The sequence below is a fragment of the Melanerpes formicivorus genome, unplaced genomic scaffold (genome assembly GCF_026170545.1).
Source record: "Melanerpes formicivorus ecotype bairdi unplaced genomic scaffold, bMelFor1.0.p_v2 SCAF_58, whole genome shotgun sequence".
NCBI classification, from domain to species: domain Eukaryota; kingdom Metazoa; phylum Chordata; class Aves; order Piciformes; family Picidae; genus Melanerpes; species Melanerpes formicivorus.
This window is the reverse complement of record NW_027142410.1, coordinates 3351199-3368406: the sequence shown is the minus strand read 5'-3', so window position 1 is coordinate 3368406 and position 17208 is coordinate 3351199. Positions and strand designations below refer to the sequence as shown.

At 42.9% G+C, this 17208-nt stretch overlaps 1 protein-coding gene across 7 annotated transcripts in view; it reads left to right on the top strand.

Moving 5' to 3' along the window:
- CKAP5 (cytoskeleton associated protein 5) overlaps positions 1-17208 on the top strand; it is a 58506-nt gene that overhangs the window by 3016 nt on the left and 38282 nt on the right. For 5 of the 7 annotated variants that reach the window (XM_068161527.1, XM_068161526.1, XM_068161523.1 and 2 more), the window contains exons 2-9: positions 7625-7716; positions 8243-8436; positions 9642-9848; positions 12588-12759; positions 14557-14689; positions 14938-15041; positions 15400-15513; positions 15767-15871. In XM_068161527.1, coding sequence (XP_068017628.1) covers positions 7660-7716; positions 8243-8436; positions 9642-9848; positions 12588-12759; positions 14557-14689; positions 14938-15041; positions 15400-15513; positions 15767-15871 — 1086 coding nt within the window. In that variant the 5' untranslated portion in view covers positions 7625-7659. Of the gene's footprint in view, positions 1-819; positions 898-3456; positions 3735-7624; positions 7717-8242; positions 8437-9641; positions 9849-12587; positions 12760-14556; positions 14690-14937; positions 15042-15399; positions 15514-15766; positions 15872-17208 lie in introns of those variants that run through there. The other 2 variants (XM_068161520.1, XM_068161521.1) reach the window with 2 other exon arrangements.

Here is a 17208-nt window from a genome sequence, read left to right as displayed (position 1 = left end):
GACAATTAGTGGGCAGTGTGGCTGATGTTGCAGTGCCAAGAGGAGGCTTCTTTTTAAAGCTAGCTAAAAAGATGTCAGAATAAACACAGGCTTGCATCATATGGTTTGATGTTCTTCTCAGGAGGAGGCTGATGACACCCAGTTTCTACCATACCAGCTTTTTCAGTTGCTATTGTCACTGTAGAGAAGGCATCTCACAATGTCAGGTGATGGGCTGAAGAGACTGCTGATGAATCAGCTGCACCGGAGCTCTGTCATTACATGTTTCACAGAGGAACATGAAATGCCACGATCGTGTGGTGTCAGGCTTTTCATTTGTCCCTCCTCTGTTAGGCCCTGGGTTTCTCGTTCTGCACCGCAGGCCTTGTTCCTCCGGTCGGGTGCGAGCGTTGCTGCCGGCCTCAGTTAGGGATTACTGGCTGATGTTGGCCTGGGGTAAGGTCTACTCCCTGCTGAAACAAGGACTGCAGCTACTTATGTTGCAAGACTCATTGATCTGGCGGGATGCGAGTTCAGGGCTGTGTCCCTGGGAGCAGCAAGCCTGCGGGGCAGCAGCTCAGCCGCAGGGCTGGCCCTGCAGCCGCCGGCAGGGCCGGGGTGTGCCTGCTGCCGCCCGGCGTGCGTCCGGCCCCGCGCGGGGGGGGAGAGGGGCCGCGACGTGCCCGGGACAGCCGTGTGCCCGGGACCGCCACGGGAGGGGAGCCCGGCCGGGCCAGGACCCCGGCGCGGTCCTGCCCTACCCGCCTTTGTCTGGCCCCGGCGCGGGCCGGCTCCCCGCCCAGGTGCGGTCGCGGCGTCCCGAGCTCCGCCCGCCGGCGGGGCGGGGCTTGGCTTGGCCCGGCCCGGCCCGCGGCTCCCCGCCCGCCGTCGCCGCGGAGCCGGCCCGGAGCTGTCAGGGTGAGTGTCCGGCCAGGCCCGGCGGAGCGGCGCGGGCGGCGCGCCGGCGGGGCCGGGCTCGGCCTTGCGGTGGGGGCGGCGGGCAGAGACAATGCCGTGCGCATGGCCCGGCGCTGGCGGCCTGCCGCTGCCCCGCGGCCTGCTGCCAGGGCCGCCGCGGACCGGGAAACCTCCGGACTGCGGCGGGCGGGCGGGTGAGGTGGGGCCTGCCAGGGCAGGAGGAGGCGGCGGACATCTGGGGCTGCGGGCGTGGAACCGGCGGCGGGCTGAGCGTGCAGGGGTGGGGGGGGCTCTTCTGGAAGGTGCTGGGGATGGCGGGGGCGCTGCTACTTCAGGGAGGGGAAGGGGGCGTGCTGCGTGTTGGAGAAGGCTTCTCTTGGAGGAGGGAGCTAGTGGTCTGCCCTGGAGTATGATGTCTCCCTTCAGCAGCAGTTCAGGCTGTCCTTTTCAAGAACATCACATGAGCCTTTGCTTGAGCTTTGTAAACACCTTGAGGGGTGTTGAGGAATAGAGGATTTTGCAGATAATAAGCAGGGGCCCACTGACATATTGCACTCTAGCCAGCCATCCTTAGAATTATGTCAGTGTACACAAACTTGACCATGGGTTGCCCTTTTCCCTCTTTCCTCCCTCTGCTCTGTAAGTGTGGCTTCACTCCAGGCTTACCCATGCAGTAGGAAATCACTTTTGCTCTTAGCTGTAGCAGAAGGTCAGTTTATTTTCAGTAGTCTCTCACTTCTAAGTCCATGGAAAAGGACAGGCTCAGTTACTTTCAGAGACCATGTATTAAAACATATTTTTCTGGCGAAGTGTGTGTCAACAACTTGCCATTTGTGGTATTAAGATGTCACAGACCTGAGTTAGGACATATGAGTTAGAATAGGTAAGAGAAAATTTCATGCTGTTTATTTTTGAATGCCATTTTGTTGCTGCTGAAGCAGTAGCCTCTGTCAACTGCCATCTACCCCACAATCAGCAAAACAATTCTGTTTTAGCATGCTTTTCTTCTGTTCCTTTGTCATTCTTCTGAGGTCCTGCTTGACTTTCATCAACAGTCTGTATCTCACAACTTAACTTATAATTAATCTTTTAATTGCAAACACCACCCTTTGAAATCCTAAGACATTTTTATTGCCTGAGCAGCAAATAATCCTCTGTGGCTTTATTTTAACCTCCTGTTGTCTGCCATCAAAAGATATTTGAGCTGAAGCTGGAAAGCACATTTGCAGTCTGACTGAAAGTTGTTCTGACTCTTTGTTGCCTTTGCAGGTATCTGTAGTTGTTAGCTGGACTTCAATTTGCCTTTTGATTATGTGGAATTTACTAAAGCATTCTTTCACAGACTGATTAGGCTATAATTTGCAGACCTGTGTGCTCTTCTAAATACTTGGTGTGTCCATGTATTGTATGCAATAAAAATGTAAGGATGTTCTGAGTACTTGAATTTTTTCAGCCTTTTTTCAGAGCTACTTCATATTTTATGAGGAAGTTTATACGGCAGATACAGAAAACATGCTGGGCTAAACCTGCTGAAGTGAAACTTCAGCTTTTCAGAGCCAAAGAGGAAATTCGACCCCAAACTGCCATTAAACAAGTAAAAAATCTTTCTACTAGGAAAACTGGGCTGCACTGATGGAACTGTCTGCTGAGAAGTGTAGTTTCATCTGAAATGTGACATGCAGCTATAGAATCACCAACTATGTGCCCTACTGTACAGGAACATTTCAAACAGGGTGTTTTTTTCCTTTAATAAGGCCTGTATTATTTTCTCATAAAATAATCTTTTGAGTAAAGTTTTTGAGAAGCTTTCAGAATATCAAAATGCTGGATGCCATTCTTGTGCAATGCTGATGTTTAATAGCTAGAGGTGGGTAGGGAGAAATGGACAATCAGTATCAATCAACATCTGGTTTTGTTTAGCATAAAATGGCTTCCTAGTTTGCTGTTGCATGTTTTCTTTAGAAGATGAGTAGCTGCTGTTAAAGAGCTCTGTGTGGTTAACACAAACTTTCCTGTGTAGACACTTTTCCACAATCTCTTAATGTGTTGATAAAATATGAGTAAGCTTAGGAAACAAATCAGTGGGCAATTTTCACTTTTCTATTTGAAATTCTTGCCTCTTTGCTGCCTTGTAAATGTTTTCTGCTTTTGCATGGTCTGTTTGAGAGACATTCTGTTCTTTTCTTGATGGTCTTCATTTTCCCACTGCTCCATAATCTCAGAACTTGTCCTGCCAAGAACTGCCAGGGAGGATTTGTTATTCATCCCCATTGCTGATTCCTCAGCTGACTTGCCTTTGGAAATGGTGCATTGACCACACTAATAACAACCTTCTCACACAAAACTTCTTTTGCTGGTTCAGTCACTTTGGAGATACTGTTTTCTGCATTGTACTGAAATTAATTTTGCTACTGAGAGATTTAAATCCATTTGTTCTGGGACTGTGGTAACAAGAAAGCTATGTAGGTCAAACACTTCACTGCTGCAAATTCACTACTAATAACATAATTTAGCTGCATTATTGTATAATGATGCTACTTGCTGTTTGGGTGTTGGGAAGTAATGGCTGGAGGTTTTCATGTCTTTGCAAAGAAGCTTTTTTGGGGAAAAAAAAGCCCTTTGTCAAATTTGGGATGTTCTGTGAACATGCAGAATCCAGTGACTTAATTGAAGGGAGAAACAACAGTCCTTTATTCTGGTAAATACAGGATGCAGACAGTACAAGGTCTTGGCATGAGGGCAGGCGTGAGCAGAGATGAAGCTGGAAGGATGGGATGTTAAAGGAGCTCTGTCTGACCATGAAAGTTTTTGTGATAAACCCTGTTCTGAAGGGATTTGTAAGTTCTTGGGGAGGGGGAATATAATTTTACCACTATTTTTAGATGCCATATTCAGCACAGAAGGCAACTTAACCCATTTAATAATTGAAATAACGATTGCAGATGCTACTGACTAAAAATAGTAGGGAACTGACTTGACCAGACTGAAAAAAGTGGGTGAGAAAATACACAGTGTTTCATGATCATCTGTCCTCTCCTTGTGTCCATTCCATCATGTGTGTTCTCTGTCAAGGTTGGTACCTTATGATGATGGGAAGGGAAATGCGAGATGCTTTCCTTTGTGGCTCTGTAATGCATCGCTACAGTGTATAAACAAGAGGTTGCACTTCATAGCACTGAACTGTTGTATATGTGTGAGGGTAGAAATACTTCTAAATCAGAATCAGCCTTGCAATGGACAAGCCTTTTTAATAGAGCAGCTGCTGACTTGAGGGTTTGAACTGATTTTAAGACTGTAGTATGGTAGTTGCTGTCCTACAATAAGATTTTCCTTGGTGAAACAGATTTCTGGTGAGAAAGAAATGTTTATTGTTATTGTTGAAGTAGGAAAATTGTGCTGCTGTTTTCTGAAGGGATGAGGGCATAAGTGGGGATTTCCCTTAGTACAGGTGCCAACTCTTTATTCTGGTGTTTCTGCTGTTGTCAGGTGTGTTAGTGCTTTATTTGTTTTTCTGTTATCTTTGTGAGTAACTCCTTTCCTTGTATTGACTCTTTATGCTTTCTTCAACAAAATTGTATAAACAAGTAATGACTTGAATTACCTCCCAAGTTTCTGAGTGCAATTCAGAACGATCTAAGTTCACTCTGCTTAGTCTTGGCAAAGGCATGTGTGTGTTTGGGAAGAGACTGCTGTACCTGTTCATGTCACTGGCATCCACCCTGGGCAAGTATGGCATTATTTCTGTACTGGTGCATGGAGATAAAGGTACTCCTAATGCAGACAGCTTGGACTGGTGAAGCTGTGCCTTTCCTCCTGCTACTTAGCTGCTTAACTAACTTGAATGACAGAAGGAACTGTGCTGTGCAAACTGCTTCACACTAGGGCGTTTCTGCATCCTTTGCTAGGTGAGCTGTTTGACACATTGTTCATGTGAACGCACTCTGACTTCTGCTTTTGGAGACAAATCACAATTGTAGAGCTAGATACAGTTTTGTCCCCACCTCCATGTTTGCCACGAGTGTCTGGCTTTTCTGTGTTGTTTTTTGGTTGGTTTTGTATTGTGTGAGAATGGGTTTGGTTTACTGGTGTGGGGGTTTTTGTGGTGTGGTGGTGGGGGTTTGGTTGTTTTGTAGTGGGGTTTCGGTAACTTCTGTTTTTAAGTAGGTGAAATGGATTGAATTTGAATCGGGAGCTTGGTTTGTGTTTCATTTTGAACCTTTTCTTTCAGTAGGCTGAAGGAGGAAGTGGGAGAGCAAATGAGATGTTTAGGCAGAGAAGAGTAAAGCAGTAGAGCTCCTGAAGAGTTTAATGAAAGCGGGATCCATTGCAAAAGGCTGCTGGGATGCAAAAAGATGTAGATGTGCCATGTTGGCCTTCTTTATGGTCAGTTCCTGACATGAAGGAGTGATGTGACCAGTATTTAACCCAGAGCTGGTTTATTTGCTTTGGTGTTGGTTTTTGGTGTTTGTTTGTGTTGTTTTGGGCTTTTTGTTGGTTTGGGTTGGGTTTTGGTGGTGTTTATTTATAGTAAGTTTTACATTTGAAAGATAGTGTATCAGAATTTAGGGCTTCAGGTAGCCTCCCTTCTGTGTACTTGATTTCTTGCATCATGAGTGGAACAATCCCTTCATTTTTAGGGGTTTATAGTTCTAGGTGTTAAGTCTGCAGGTTTGGCCTCCTCAGTTTTTTTAACTTATTACTTACCCCCCTAAAAAGGCAAACTTCTCAGTACTGGTGTGCAACTGTACTGATATCCAAAAAAAATTACCCACATCACTGTGTGAAATGAAAAGGACAAACCATAATAATGCCTGAATGTACTTGTTTATATGGGTAGTCAAGTTTTGTCCTGACATTGTTTTATTGCCATTGGGCAACTTAGCAGGTTTATGCAATTATCATGTGAACAACAGGAATTTCTAAGTGCTTAAGTCAGGCCCAGTTAGTGTTCAGGTGTATGTGTTGGTGGCTGGTGAGGGTTTTGGGTTGTTTTTTTTTGTCTGGGTTGGGCTGTGGGTTTTTTGTGTTGTTGGGAGGCTGAGTTGTTACTTCTAACTAATCTAGGAAGGTGAAAAAAATGGTTTTATCATGGACTGCTGCTAGTTTAATTTTGATGGTGAGTTGGTGTGTTAGTGTGCCTGACAGAAGGCTTTGGAGAACTTGTTTATATTAACTTACACCAGTGAGATTATAGTTCTAATTTTAGGGGACAGTTTTCAGCAGAGAACTTCTGTGCATTAGGTGGAATGCTTTATAGTCTGAAGTGTGCAGCTTTGCTGGCATAGGCTGAATTGGCACTAGGAGTATTCTGCTGTTACTGTGTGTTTATGTGCCTTCAGTGATTAAACTCTTGTATGTGCTAGTTGGTTTTTAGCATTTTGGTCCCATTTGTTGATGCGTTTGGGGGTTGGACTAGATGACCTTTGGGGGTCCCTTCCAGCCCAGACCATACTATGATTCTGTGATTTGAACTGGTGTATTGGAATGTATTACTCATCTGATTTTGTTTGTTTGTGGAATGTTGAGAGCCCTCCTTACAGCTGTTGTTGTTTCCTTTTTGCTGATCTCCCTGCATCAGGGACATTCTCATTATTCTCTGAGCAGTCAGGTTAATTGTACCAATATGCCTGAGATGGGCATTGGGCCTGAGGTCTCTTCTCTGGTACCCTAATGGCCATTATTCATATTATATTGAAAAGGAAAAGATGGGCGGAGGAATACACTTCACAACATTAAATGAGCAGTTGTTTGAGCCCTGCATGTGGTAACACATTGAGCTCTCCTTGACAATTTCTGAAGCTGGCTGCATCAGTATTGGGACATAAAGCTACCAGCTTGCAGAAAGGAGTTTTGTTCTTCTCATAGTGCTGTTCCTTTCAGTTGTGCTGTTTGTCCAGTTGTTAAAATGTCTGTCCTGACACTTGCACCCGATTATTTTTTGACACAGATTTGTGGCACCTGTTGCTGAAAGCACGTGTCAGAGAGAGTCAGTTTGCTAGTGTTGATGAAGGCTCGTTTTGATTTCGTGTATTCATCACAGTACCTTCTTCCTCGAGCTTAGATGAGGTTCTGTTCTGTGTGCATTCTCAGATTATGAAAACTTTCACTAATTGAGACTTCCGGCATCTGAAATAATACAAATTGCACTCTGATGGCTTCTGGTAGCTTTCTAGGGGTAACAAAATAGTGGTGTAGCCTTAATGCCTATCTAAATATAATTGCAATCTTGAATTGCACGGGGTTGCTTAGCCTGGAGAAGAGGAGACTTAGGGGTGACCTTATTGCTCTCTACAACTACCTTAAGGGAGGTTGTAGACAGGCGGAGATTGGCCTCTTCTCCCAGGCAAGCAGCACCAGAACAAGAGGACACAGTCTCAAGCTGTGCCAGGGGAGGTTAGGAAGAAGTTCTACAGAGAGAGAGAGTGATTGCCCATTAGAATGGGCTGCCTGGGGAGGTGGTGGAGTCACCATCATTGGAGGTGTTCAGGAGGAGACTTGATAAAGTGCTTGGTTGCATGGTTTAATTGATTAGGTGGTGTTGGATGATAGGTTGGACACGATCTCGAAGGTCTCTTCCAACCTGGTTTATTCTATTCTATTTGCTACAGAGTTGCCTTTGTTTTGTGCTGCTGTTTGCTTATTTCTTTTTTAAAGTAGAAGTAGCATATTGCTGGTCAGACATGACATTTGTGTGTGTGTGTGTTCTAACTTGCCCCAATTTCCACAGGAATTGCTGTAATTACAGAGAGTACTTGAATTACAATGGGGGACGACAGTGAATGGATGAAACTGCCCATTGACCAGAAATGTGAACACAAGGTAGGAAATCTTATCCTTGGATTTGGCCTTTGTATCTCTGCTGTGGGGATTCTCTGGTACTCTTCTAAGCACATCATAGTTAGGTAATCTCAACAGCTGCACAGTGTGTGTCTAACAAATCTGAAACTGCATCAGTTCTCTGAATAACATTTACTGAGAAGAATTTAGTAGCATGATAAAATACATGGCGTAAGCTTGTTGCGCTGAAATATCAGTGTGCTCATTCATGTGGAGAAATTACTCATCTGCAGCTGAAACTGTCGTTGGGATTCCACCTACTCATCAGTGGCTTTTAGGGATTATGAAGAGCAGTTGAGAAGACTGGCATCTGTCTATCCAGACCTTTTTTGGCAGGAGAAGAGCAAATATTTTATCCTGTTGCGCATTATTCATATAGTCATTGAAGAGACATCTTGCAGATGCCACTTTACTGAGCGTGATTCGAACTACAGTTGAAGAACTTTGTGTGACTGGTGAGTTAAGATCATATTAGCACAACATTTGAGTGTCTTATTTATGGTTCCAGCTGTGGAAAGCCAGATTAAATGGTTATGAAGAAGCCCTTAAGCTCTTCCAGAAGTTAGATGATGAGAAGAGTCCTGAATGGTCCAAGTATCTTGGACTGATAAAGAAATTTGTGACAGACTCCAATGCAGTGGCTCAGTTGAAAGGACTGGAAGCAGCACTTGCCTACATTGAAAATGCTCATGTAGCTGGGAAGTAAGTACCCTTTCCTTGTTCTTAGTAGGCTGTTAGGACTGCTTAATGTGCTTCTCTGAGGAAGGTTGCAGGTGAATTGTACAGTGGCCACTAACAGTTCTGATTGAGCTGCACCTCCTTTATAACCTAGAGGATTTGCCACATCGTAGGCTGTCCTTGCAGATGGCCTCCGTGTTAACTTGTCAGAAATTGCTTACAATGTTCAGAAAAACTATTCAATGTAGTAGTAAAGATTTCTGAAATGCTAGGGAAAGTGAATGAGTGATTTGGTGTGAGTGCTGTGAACTGCAATTCTTGCTTGACAAAAACACTCAATGTACTTACAGGGACTGCTTTTTTTCCTAGGGAGGTATTTGTGTAGTTCACACATGAAATAAAACAGAGTTGTGTTTATGGGGTGTTGCATTCAACTCAACCTATATGAGTCTTCATACCTGCCAGTATCTTCACATGTTGTTTTTAGTATTTCACCCTTGTCAAGCCTGTGGAATAGCCTGTACTCCTGAGGGTGAAATAAAAACATCCAGTGGCCCAGCTCAGTGGTGTGGTCAGTTGACTTTGTGACCTAATTAAATTAATAGAAGTCTCGTTTAAATAACAAACTCAAAGCTTTGTTTTAAAAACCTAACAATCTTTCTGATGCTTTGATCTAAAAATGGTGCAAATGATGTAGTTGATTGGAAGCCTTGAAACAGATGTGAAATTTTGTGCTAGGATTATGCACAGATGCTATATGTTAACTGTAACTTGCACAATGCCAGGAAATGACATTTGCTTGTGGACCTTAGCTAATTCATGTTCACGAATGCACTTCTGAGAAAACACTTACTTTTCACATTCTGGTGTAGCCCAGTATTAGGAACATGTCAATTAGTACTCAGTCTACAGGAGCTCTTTTGATTAAACTAGAGGTTGAAGTTGTTATCTACAAAACATTATGACTTTACCTGATCTAGCGTGAGGTGTCCTTGCCTATGGCAGGGGTTTGGAACTAGATGATCCTTGAGGTCCTATCCAACCCTAACAATTCTATGGTTCAATGATCACCTTCAAATCTGACTCAGAATTTGCCTCTATTATATGAAGACTTGCTGAGTTTTAATTGATGTTTTGAGTGTGTGTGGGGTTTTTTTGTCTGTGGATTAGGGTATAGAACACCAAATTCACTAAAATGTTCCAAAAGTAACACTCTTTTCATCTTTCAGGACAACAGGAGAAGTAGCATCTGGAGTTGTAAATAAAGTGTTCAATCAGCCAAAAGCCAGAGCAAAAGAACTGGGTGTAGATATATGCCTAATGTATATAGAAATTGAGAAAGGAGAGGCAGTACAAGAAGAATTGCTAAAGGGTCTGGACAACAAAAACCCCAAAATCATAGTAGCGTGTATAGAGACACTGAGAAAAGCATTAAGGTAATCTTCTTGGTTTGAATTTGTGGCATTGGTTGGTTGGTTGTGCTTGTGTGGCTTTTGTTGTTTTTTTCCCTTGCCCCAGCAGTATGTATAGTCCCATTTGCTTCTTAATTCTTTAGCAGGCCTTTGTTTTATGAGCCTCATATGGATGACTTTCATTCAGGGCAACTGTTTGCCACACTTCCATTTTCGCAGTGGACCTCAAAGAAGGGCAGCGTTGGTATTTCTTGTTCTGAATCATGGAGCTTCTCTTCTGAATAGCTGAAGTAAACTTACTGACAGGAAAACTAAAATCTACTCTTTATTTGGTTTTTTTAAACCTACTAATGTGGGCAGGTCTAATTGGGCATATAGTGTGTGTTTTTAGGAAGAAAAAGTAGTAAGATGATCTCATTACACAAAGAGTTTTGGGTTTCCATATAATAACTTATTAAAAAGAAGCTGATGAAGCTCTCTAAAAATCAAATGCAATTTAATTAAGATAGGTTTGGGGTCCCCCCCCCTAGAATTTGGAATATTTTGACTCTTTTCTTGTTCTACTTCAAGTGTGTTTGCTGCCTTTCAGTCAAGTGATAAATGCTGGGTATTAATGGACAGGACACTTGTTTTCCTTAGTAAAGTAGTTCATGTGAAAAATTCCATAGTACAGCTGTAAAATGTGTCATGCTAGGTACTTCATAGAGACCCTGCTGAGGTGTAGGTACAGATGGTCCTCCTTAAACTATTGTTTCAGGTTTCTGTAATAAAAGTAAAGCATTAGGCTTAGCACATTTACCTGTGCTTCTGTGAAGTGAAACTACTGTCCCACATTTAAGAACATGTTTTAGCTATTTTAAATTGCCCTAATCAAATGTCCTCTTGAACAGCACAGTGTAATTAGAAACTTTCATAACCTTCCTCAATATCTTTTAACTAACCACACCTCTAAAATGTGCCAAAACTGCCTTTTTTAACATGCAATGCTTTTGAGATGTCAGCATCAGATTCTTTCCTGGAGCCTTATTAAATTAACCTTTACTTTTCTCCTTTTGATCTGTGTTGCTACCTAAATTTGCCCTGTGCTTTGACAAGGTTACTGCATTGATTACAGAATTTACCTAGTCTACCTATGTGGGTAGCTTGAGTGCATGATTAGTTTAGCCAATTTTTATCTCATACTAAGCTTTCTGTTCTTTCTTGTGATATGTATTAGGTAAAATTATGTGAATTAGGTGAGAGAATTTGTAAACACTGTTCCTAACATACTTTTCTGAGTCTTTGTAGAAATTTTGAAGTACTGGGCAGCTCATTTGTTCATATACTGCATTTAAATAGTGTTGCTTCTAAGGTTAGAGCTTCCTTGTCAGGTTTTAATACTTCGTATTTTACGAAGTAGGCTTGGCAGTAACAAGTTTAGCACTAGACAACTTAGAAACGAAGTTGGTGAGGGGTTTGGAACACAAGCCCTGTGAGGAGAGGCTGAGGGAGCTGGGGTTGCTTAGCCTGGAGAGGAGGAGGCTCAGGGGTGGCCTTATTGCTCTCTACAGCTACCTGAAGGGAGGTTGTGGACAGGTAGATGTTGGTCTCTTCTCCCAGGCAGCCAGCACAAGAACAAGAGGACACAGTCTCAGGCTGTGCCTGGGGAGGTTTAGGCTGGAGGTTAGGAAGAAGTTCTTCACAGAAAGAGAGATTGCCCATTGGAATGGGCTGCCTGGGGAGGTGGTGGAGTCACCATCACTGGAGGTGTTCAGGAGGAGGCTTGATGGGGTGCTTGGTGCCATGGTTTAATTGCTTAGGCGAGTTGGATTGGTTGATGGGTTGGATGCGATGATCTTGAAGGTCTCATCCAACCTGGTTTATTCTATTCTATTCTGAACCTGTAAGCTGTAGTTCTTGAACAGCCATTTTTTACTAGCTTTTTCATGTGGTATTTGATTGGAGGGAGGCAGAAGCAAAAGTGTGGTTAGTTGAAAGGTTCATTTGGAGTTCTTAAGGACCAGAAACGCTCCTGGAAAAAATCCTTATGACTTCTGAGGTGATCTAGATATAATGCTTTAAGAGCTGTAGCAGTTAACTTTTTATTATGAGTATGGAACAAGTTCACACGTTCTCATTCAGCAGTGAGGAAAAGAGGAAGTTCAGTGTATTTAGTCTAACAACACAGAATCTGCCAAGAGGGAAGATTGGCTGGGGAAACTTGGTTCATGTGCCCTTTCAACAGCACGTATTTCCACGTGTGTGTTTTCTGTGAAGATGACCTGGGCTCGCTATAATTATCTCACCCAACAAGTGGAAAAGTGACTAATGCTTTTACTGCACTTTGCCTCCAAGGATAGAATAAGGAGATTCTATTCTGATTTTTATTTTATTATTTAATTTCTTTTTTAAAGAAGTAGGTCACACAAATTTTGGTCTAAGGACACTTTTTTTTTTCCCCTTTACCTGCCCCTGGCAAGGGAACAAATTTAAGCAGTAGATAGGATTAAGTGCTTTGAAGTCATTTCAGAGGCCTGATTTTTGCAGTTCCAAACTGAGGGTGGAAGGTAATTGGGGGGGGGGGGGGGAGCAAATATCCTTCAAATTTTACAGTAGCTTAGTAGCTTCACAAAATAGTACCTATAATAGTGCCTGCAATCCCTAAATGTGCACTGGAATAATTTCATAGATTGTTTAAAGATAAAGAAGATCTCTTTGTGGATCACTCTCTCTCTCTAGCTCTTACCTGGACGCTGATGCTATGCCTTGTTTTTTAACTTCTAGTGAATTTGGTTCAAAAATAATCTCACTGAAGCCAATCATTAAAGTATTGCCAAAACTTTTTGAGTCTCGGGAAAAGGCTGTTCGAGATGAAGCCAAACTCCTTGCTGTGGAGATCTACCGCTGGATAAGGGATGCGCTGAGACCTCCCTTGCAGAACATAAATTCTGTTCAGGTAGGCAGAAAGTGTTTTCTCAAAGGTTTGGAATAGAGAACAACTTCTGTTGTCTCCCTTCCTGATCCTGTGGGTGCTGGGCATTTTTCAAGTCAAAGCTGGCATTTTTCAGTAACAGCAATGTTCTGTTAGCTGCCAAACAGAAAGGGACCTGGGTGTGCGGATTGACAGCTGCCTAAACATGAGCCAGCAGTGTGCCCAAGTGGCCAAGAAGGCCAATGGCATCCTGGCCTGCATCAGAAATGGTGTGGCCAGCAGGAGCAGGGAGGTCGTTCTCCCCTGTACTTATCACTGGTCAGACCACACCTTAAGTCCTGTGTCCAGTTCTGGGCCCCTCAGTTTAAGAAGGACATTGAGACACTTGAATGTGTCCAGAGAAGGGCGACAGGGCTGGGGAGAGACCTTGAGCACAAGCCCTATGAGGAGAGGCTGAGGGAGCTGGGGTTGTTTAGCCTGGAGAAGAGGAGGCTCAGGGGAGACCTTATTGTTGTTTACAACTACCTGAAGGATGGTTGTAGCCAGGAAAGGGGTTGGTCTCTTCTCCCAGGCAACCAGCACCAGAACAAGAGGACACAGTCTCAAGCTGCACCAGGGGAGGTTTAGGCTGGAGGTGAGGAGAAAGTTCTTCACCGAGAGAGTCATTCATCTTTGGAATGTGCTGCCCGGGGAGGTGGTGGAGTCACCATCCCTGGAGGTGTTCAAAAAAGGATTGGATGTGGCACTTGGTGCCATGGTCTAGTCATGAGGTCTGTGGTGACAGGTTGGACTTGATGATCTTTGAGGTCTTTTCCAGCCTTGGTGATTCTGTGATTTTGTGATTTTTAGCTTCCTGTAACTTTACCTGGAGCATTTGTCATTTGTAAAGAAATCACAACAGTTTTGTTGCTCTAAAGTATGTGTTTGCATATACATATAGATATATAGTTGTGTGGGAAAGCATCATATTCATAGAATGCCAGGTTGGAAGGGACCCTACGAGTCATCTGGTCCAGCCTTTCTACATGATAATGTGGTTTAAACTAAACGGTCCACCCTGTCAGGCTGAGTCTTAACTGAAACTGAGGAGATTGGAGACCTAACTCAAGGGCAAATGGTTACTGTTACAAAAGACCCTTCCACAGGAGGTTTTCAAGTTGACCATTTTCCTTCTCAGCTTGCTTCTTGTCCTGAAAGTTTTTCTCTGTTTAGTCCTTGAGGCTTTTTCTGGTGCTGCTCAGAACAGGATTGTTCCACTTCAGGAAGTGGCATTCCGTTATGATAGATAACTATACTGCTGGAGATGGAACCTTCCATTATTTTAAAACTGGATAAATTATTTATGCATCCTTCCCTCCTACCCACTGGAGTTAATTGTATTCAGGTGAAAAGCATTAACATCTTGGGAAAAAGCATGGTTTGACTCAAATGTAGCTCAAAATATTTGGTCCATCATAGTTTTAGTGTGTCATAATAGCACATCTGTGCCAAAAAGGTCTTTCTTTGTGCTCAGCCATTTGTAGTGTAAAGGTTCTAGGGATGGCACACACCCTTCTGACTGTTTTACTGTTTGTTCTTATGTAAGAGCTTTGGTTGGTACTCTGGATTATATTCTATTCCATGAATATACTTGGTCAAAGGCTTCTGAATAGTCAATGTGAAAGGGAAGTAATTTTTTTGGTGGCAGAAAAAAAGACCTTGAAAAGTAGCACTATCTTGGCTTTGAAAAAGGATGACTCCACTGCTTTTTCTATGCAGTGTTGCTTGTCTTGGGTATGTACAAAATGTCTCTGATACCATGGTTCTGTTCCCTTTTGACAGCTAAAAGAACTGGAAGAAGAGTGGGTTAAAGTGGCATCAGCTGCTCCTAAGCAGACCAGGTTCCTGCGTTCCCAACAGGAGCTGAAAGCAAAATTTGAGCAGCAGCAGGCAGCTGGAGGAGATGTAGATGGAGGTAATTTAATCTTTGAACTTGGTTGGAAAGTGTATCACTGGTGTATGATTTGTGGAGGAATGCGTTAAATGGTGAAGACATCTGCACTCAGACTGGTGCAGAATGTGGGATGCCATACGCAACCAAAACCAGGGCTGAAGCAAGAGCTTTGTATGAAAGAGTCCTGTTGGAACAGCAAAGTCACAACTGCCCACAGTGCTTTAGTCCATCTCATTTGTCACTTCTATTTCTCTGTGTTCTGGCTGCAGGAGATGATGATGAGGAAGAGTCAGTACCACAAGTAGATGCGTATGAGTTGCTTGAAGCTGTAGAAATTCTTTCCAACCTTCCCAAAGACTTCTATGAGAAAATAGTAAGCACAAACTTAGTTCTATGGTGTGTGGAGCTGATGAGTCTCAAGACTTCCTGGTATTGTGCAGTGTACACTTTACTGCTAGATGGGTAATAACAGACTAGTGTAAGTAAAATACAGACTGCCATAAGTAAGCCTCAAAATTTGATTTACCAGTGAGAAAGCTGTAATTTTAAGGAGCTGAGATACATCCTGGAAAGGACTATATTTCATATCTCATTGCAGTTGTTGATGTTTAACTACAGGGAGACTGGCTTGCCCAGGATAGAATTAAGTTTCAAAATCTGTGGTTTGTGGCAAGTATGCTTCTTTAGAACTCTTTGCATTCATAAACTCACATTAATTTGTTGCTCTACAGGAAGCAAAAAAGTGGCAAGAAAGGAAAGAAGCCTTAGAAGCTGTTGAGCTGCTAGTGAAGAATCCCAAATTGGAAGCAGGGGACTATGCAGACTTGGTGAAAGTTCTCAAAAAGGTGATAAATAAACCCCAGGGTGCACATGGTTTTTGTCACTTATTTGTATTATACTTTACAAGGTCCAGTAGAGATAATTATGAGTAGACAATTATTAGCTGGTAGAAACAACCCAGTCTGTGGCTTGCTGCTCTTCTAAGAAACACTTCCATGTCTCTGAAACTTGGATTTTCAATCTTTGGTTTGTTTTCCCTTCCCCCGCCTTATTCTCTATTCTCCTTTTTCCCAAACTTTGTTGTTGTGTTTTTTCCAGGTGGTTGGAAAGGACACAAATGTTATGTTAGTTGCTTTGGCTGCCAAATGCCTTGCCGGACTAGCTACTGGCCTCCGAAAGAAATTCGGACAGTATGCAGGGCATGTAAGTAAGAGTATGTAGTTTTTTTTTCCCCTCTGTTTGTATTGATGCTGGACACCTTTTTGTTTGTTTCTCTAAACCCTTGTTATTTATCAAAGGTATTTGTACAATTATGAATGCTTTCCTGCCCCTTAGTGGACCAAGCAATGAGATAATCTGCTGAGATGTCTTGCAGCTTAAGGTTAAAAGGACCTTATTTATTCGCATTCAGCAACAGGAAGCTTGCTGTTGCAGTAAATCTTCTGTACTAAGACAGCTCAGAATTACTCTGCCATGAAATGAGTTTTATTTAATTACTTCATTGTCAAGTTACACTAGCAGAAATGCATTTGTAGGCCACAGTGGTAAAAATAGCTTCTGAGCCTGAATTCTGCTTAGCTCCGTGATACATGGTTTAGGTTGGTTAGGTGGAGTTTTGGTGGATTTTTTTTTTAGTGTTGTTGGAGGGATTGATGGTGGTGCTTAGTTATATGGGTTTTGTGGTTGGGTTTGGTGGGTTTTCCACTTTAAGTAAGAAACTACTGAGATTTTTGGTGCCAAAATGTTCTGGTGATCTAGTTTAATGCTCTTCGTTCTCCTTTGGTACTCCTCTCTTACCAATAAATGGTATCAGGAGACACAGGGAAGCCTAACAAGTTTCTGTAAAGAAAGAGCTTTTTGAGTAGTTGCAGCTATCTCTTTTGTTTCTTGAGCCTCTCTTGCTGTGCTTGATCACATTTTACTTGACATAAGCAAAAGTGATGGGCACAGAGCTTGGAGACAGAGAACTTGCATATTTGCTGGGAGTGTTCCATTTTGTGTTGGGTTGGCAAGTTACTGAATCTCACTGCTTCAGAGACATTCAAGTCTCCTGAGCGCTGAAGAACAGTTTGTACAAAGTCTCTTTCATTCTGAAAGCTCTCTCTACTTGTAAGAAACATTCTTACATCTATTTACGCTCTGTTTCAAAGGTTAAACCTCATAGCTACAGACTTGGTATTGAAAAACTGGTGCTGAGAGGATGACTCTCAGTACTGCACCAGCAACTATACATTGCATAATCTCTGCACTGATTTGCTTACTGCATTTATTTACTAGTGAGGAAGATGTAGACTGCCCCTGTGAATGGGCAAAGTGTAACAAAACAGAACTATTTATAGACTTTTAGGTGATGGACTGTAATGTCTGTCACATGAGTGATGAAATCTATCACAGAACTATATTGCTCACTGTAATTGAGTGTATGTGGCCCAGCTTCACTCCTGACTGCCTTTGTTGCCCTGCATTGACTTTTCTTCTTTCCCTCACTTGCACACCACTTGCTTGGTTGCATGGTTTAGTTGATTAGGTTGTGTTGGATC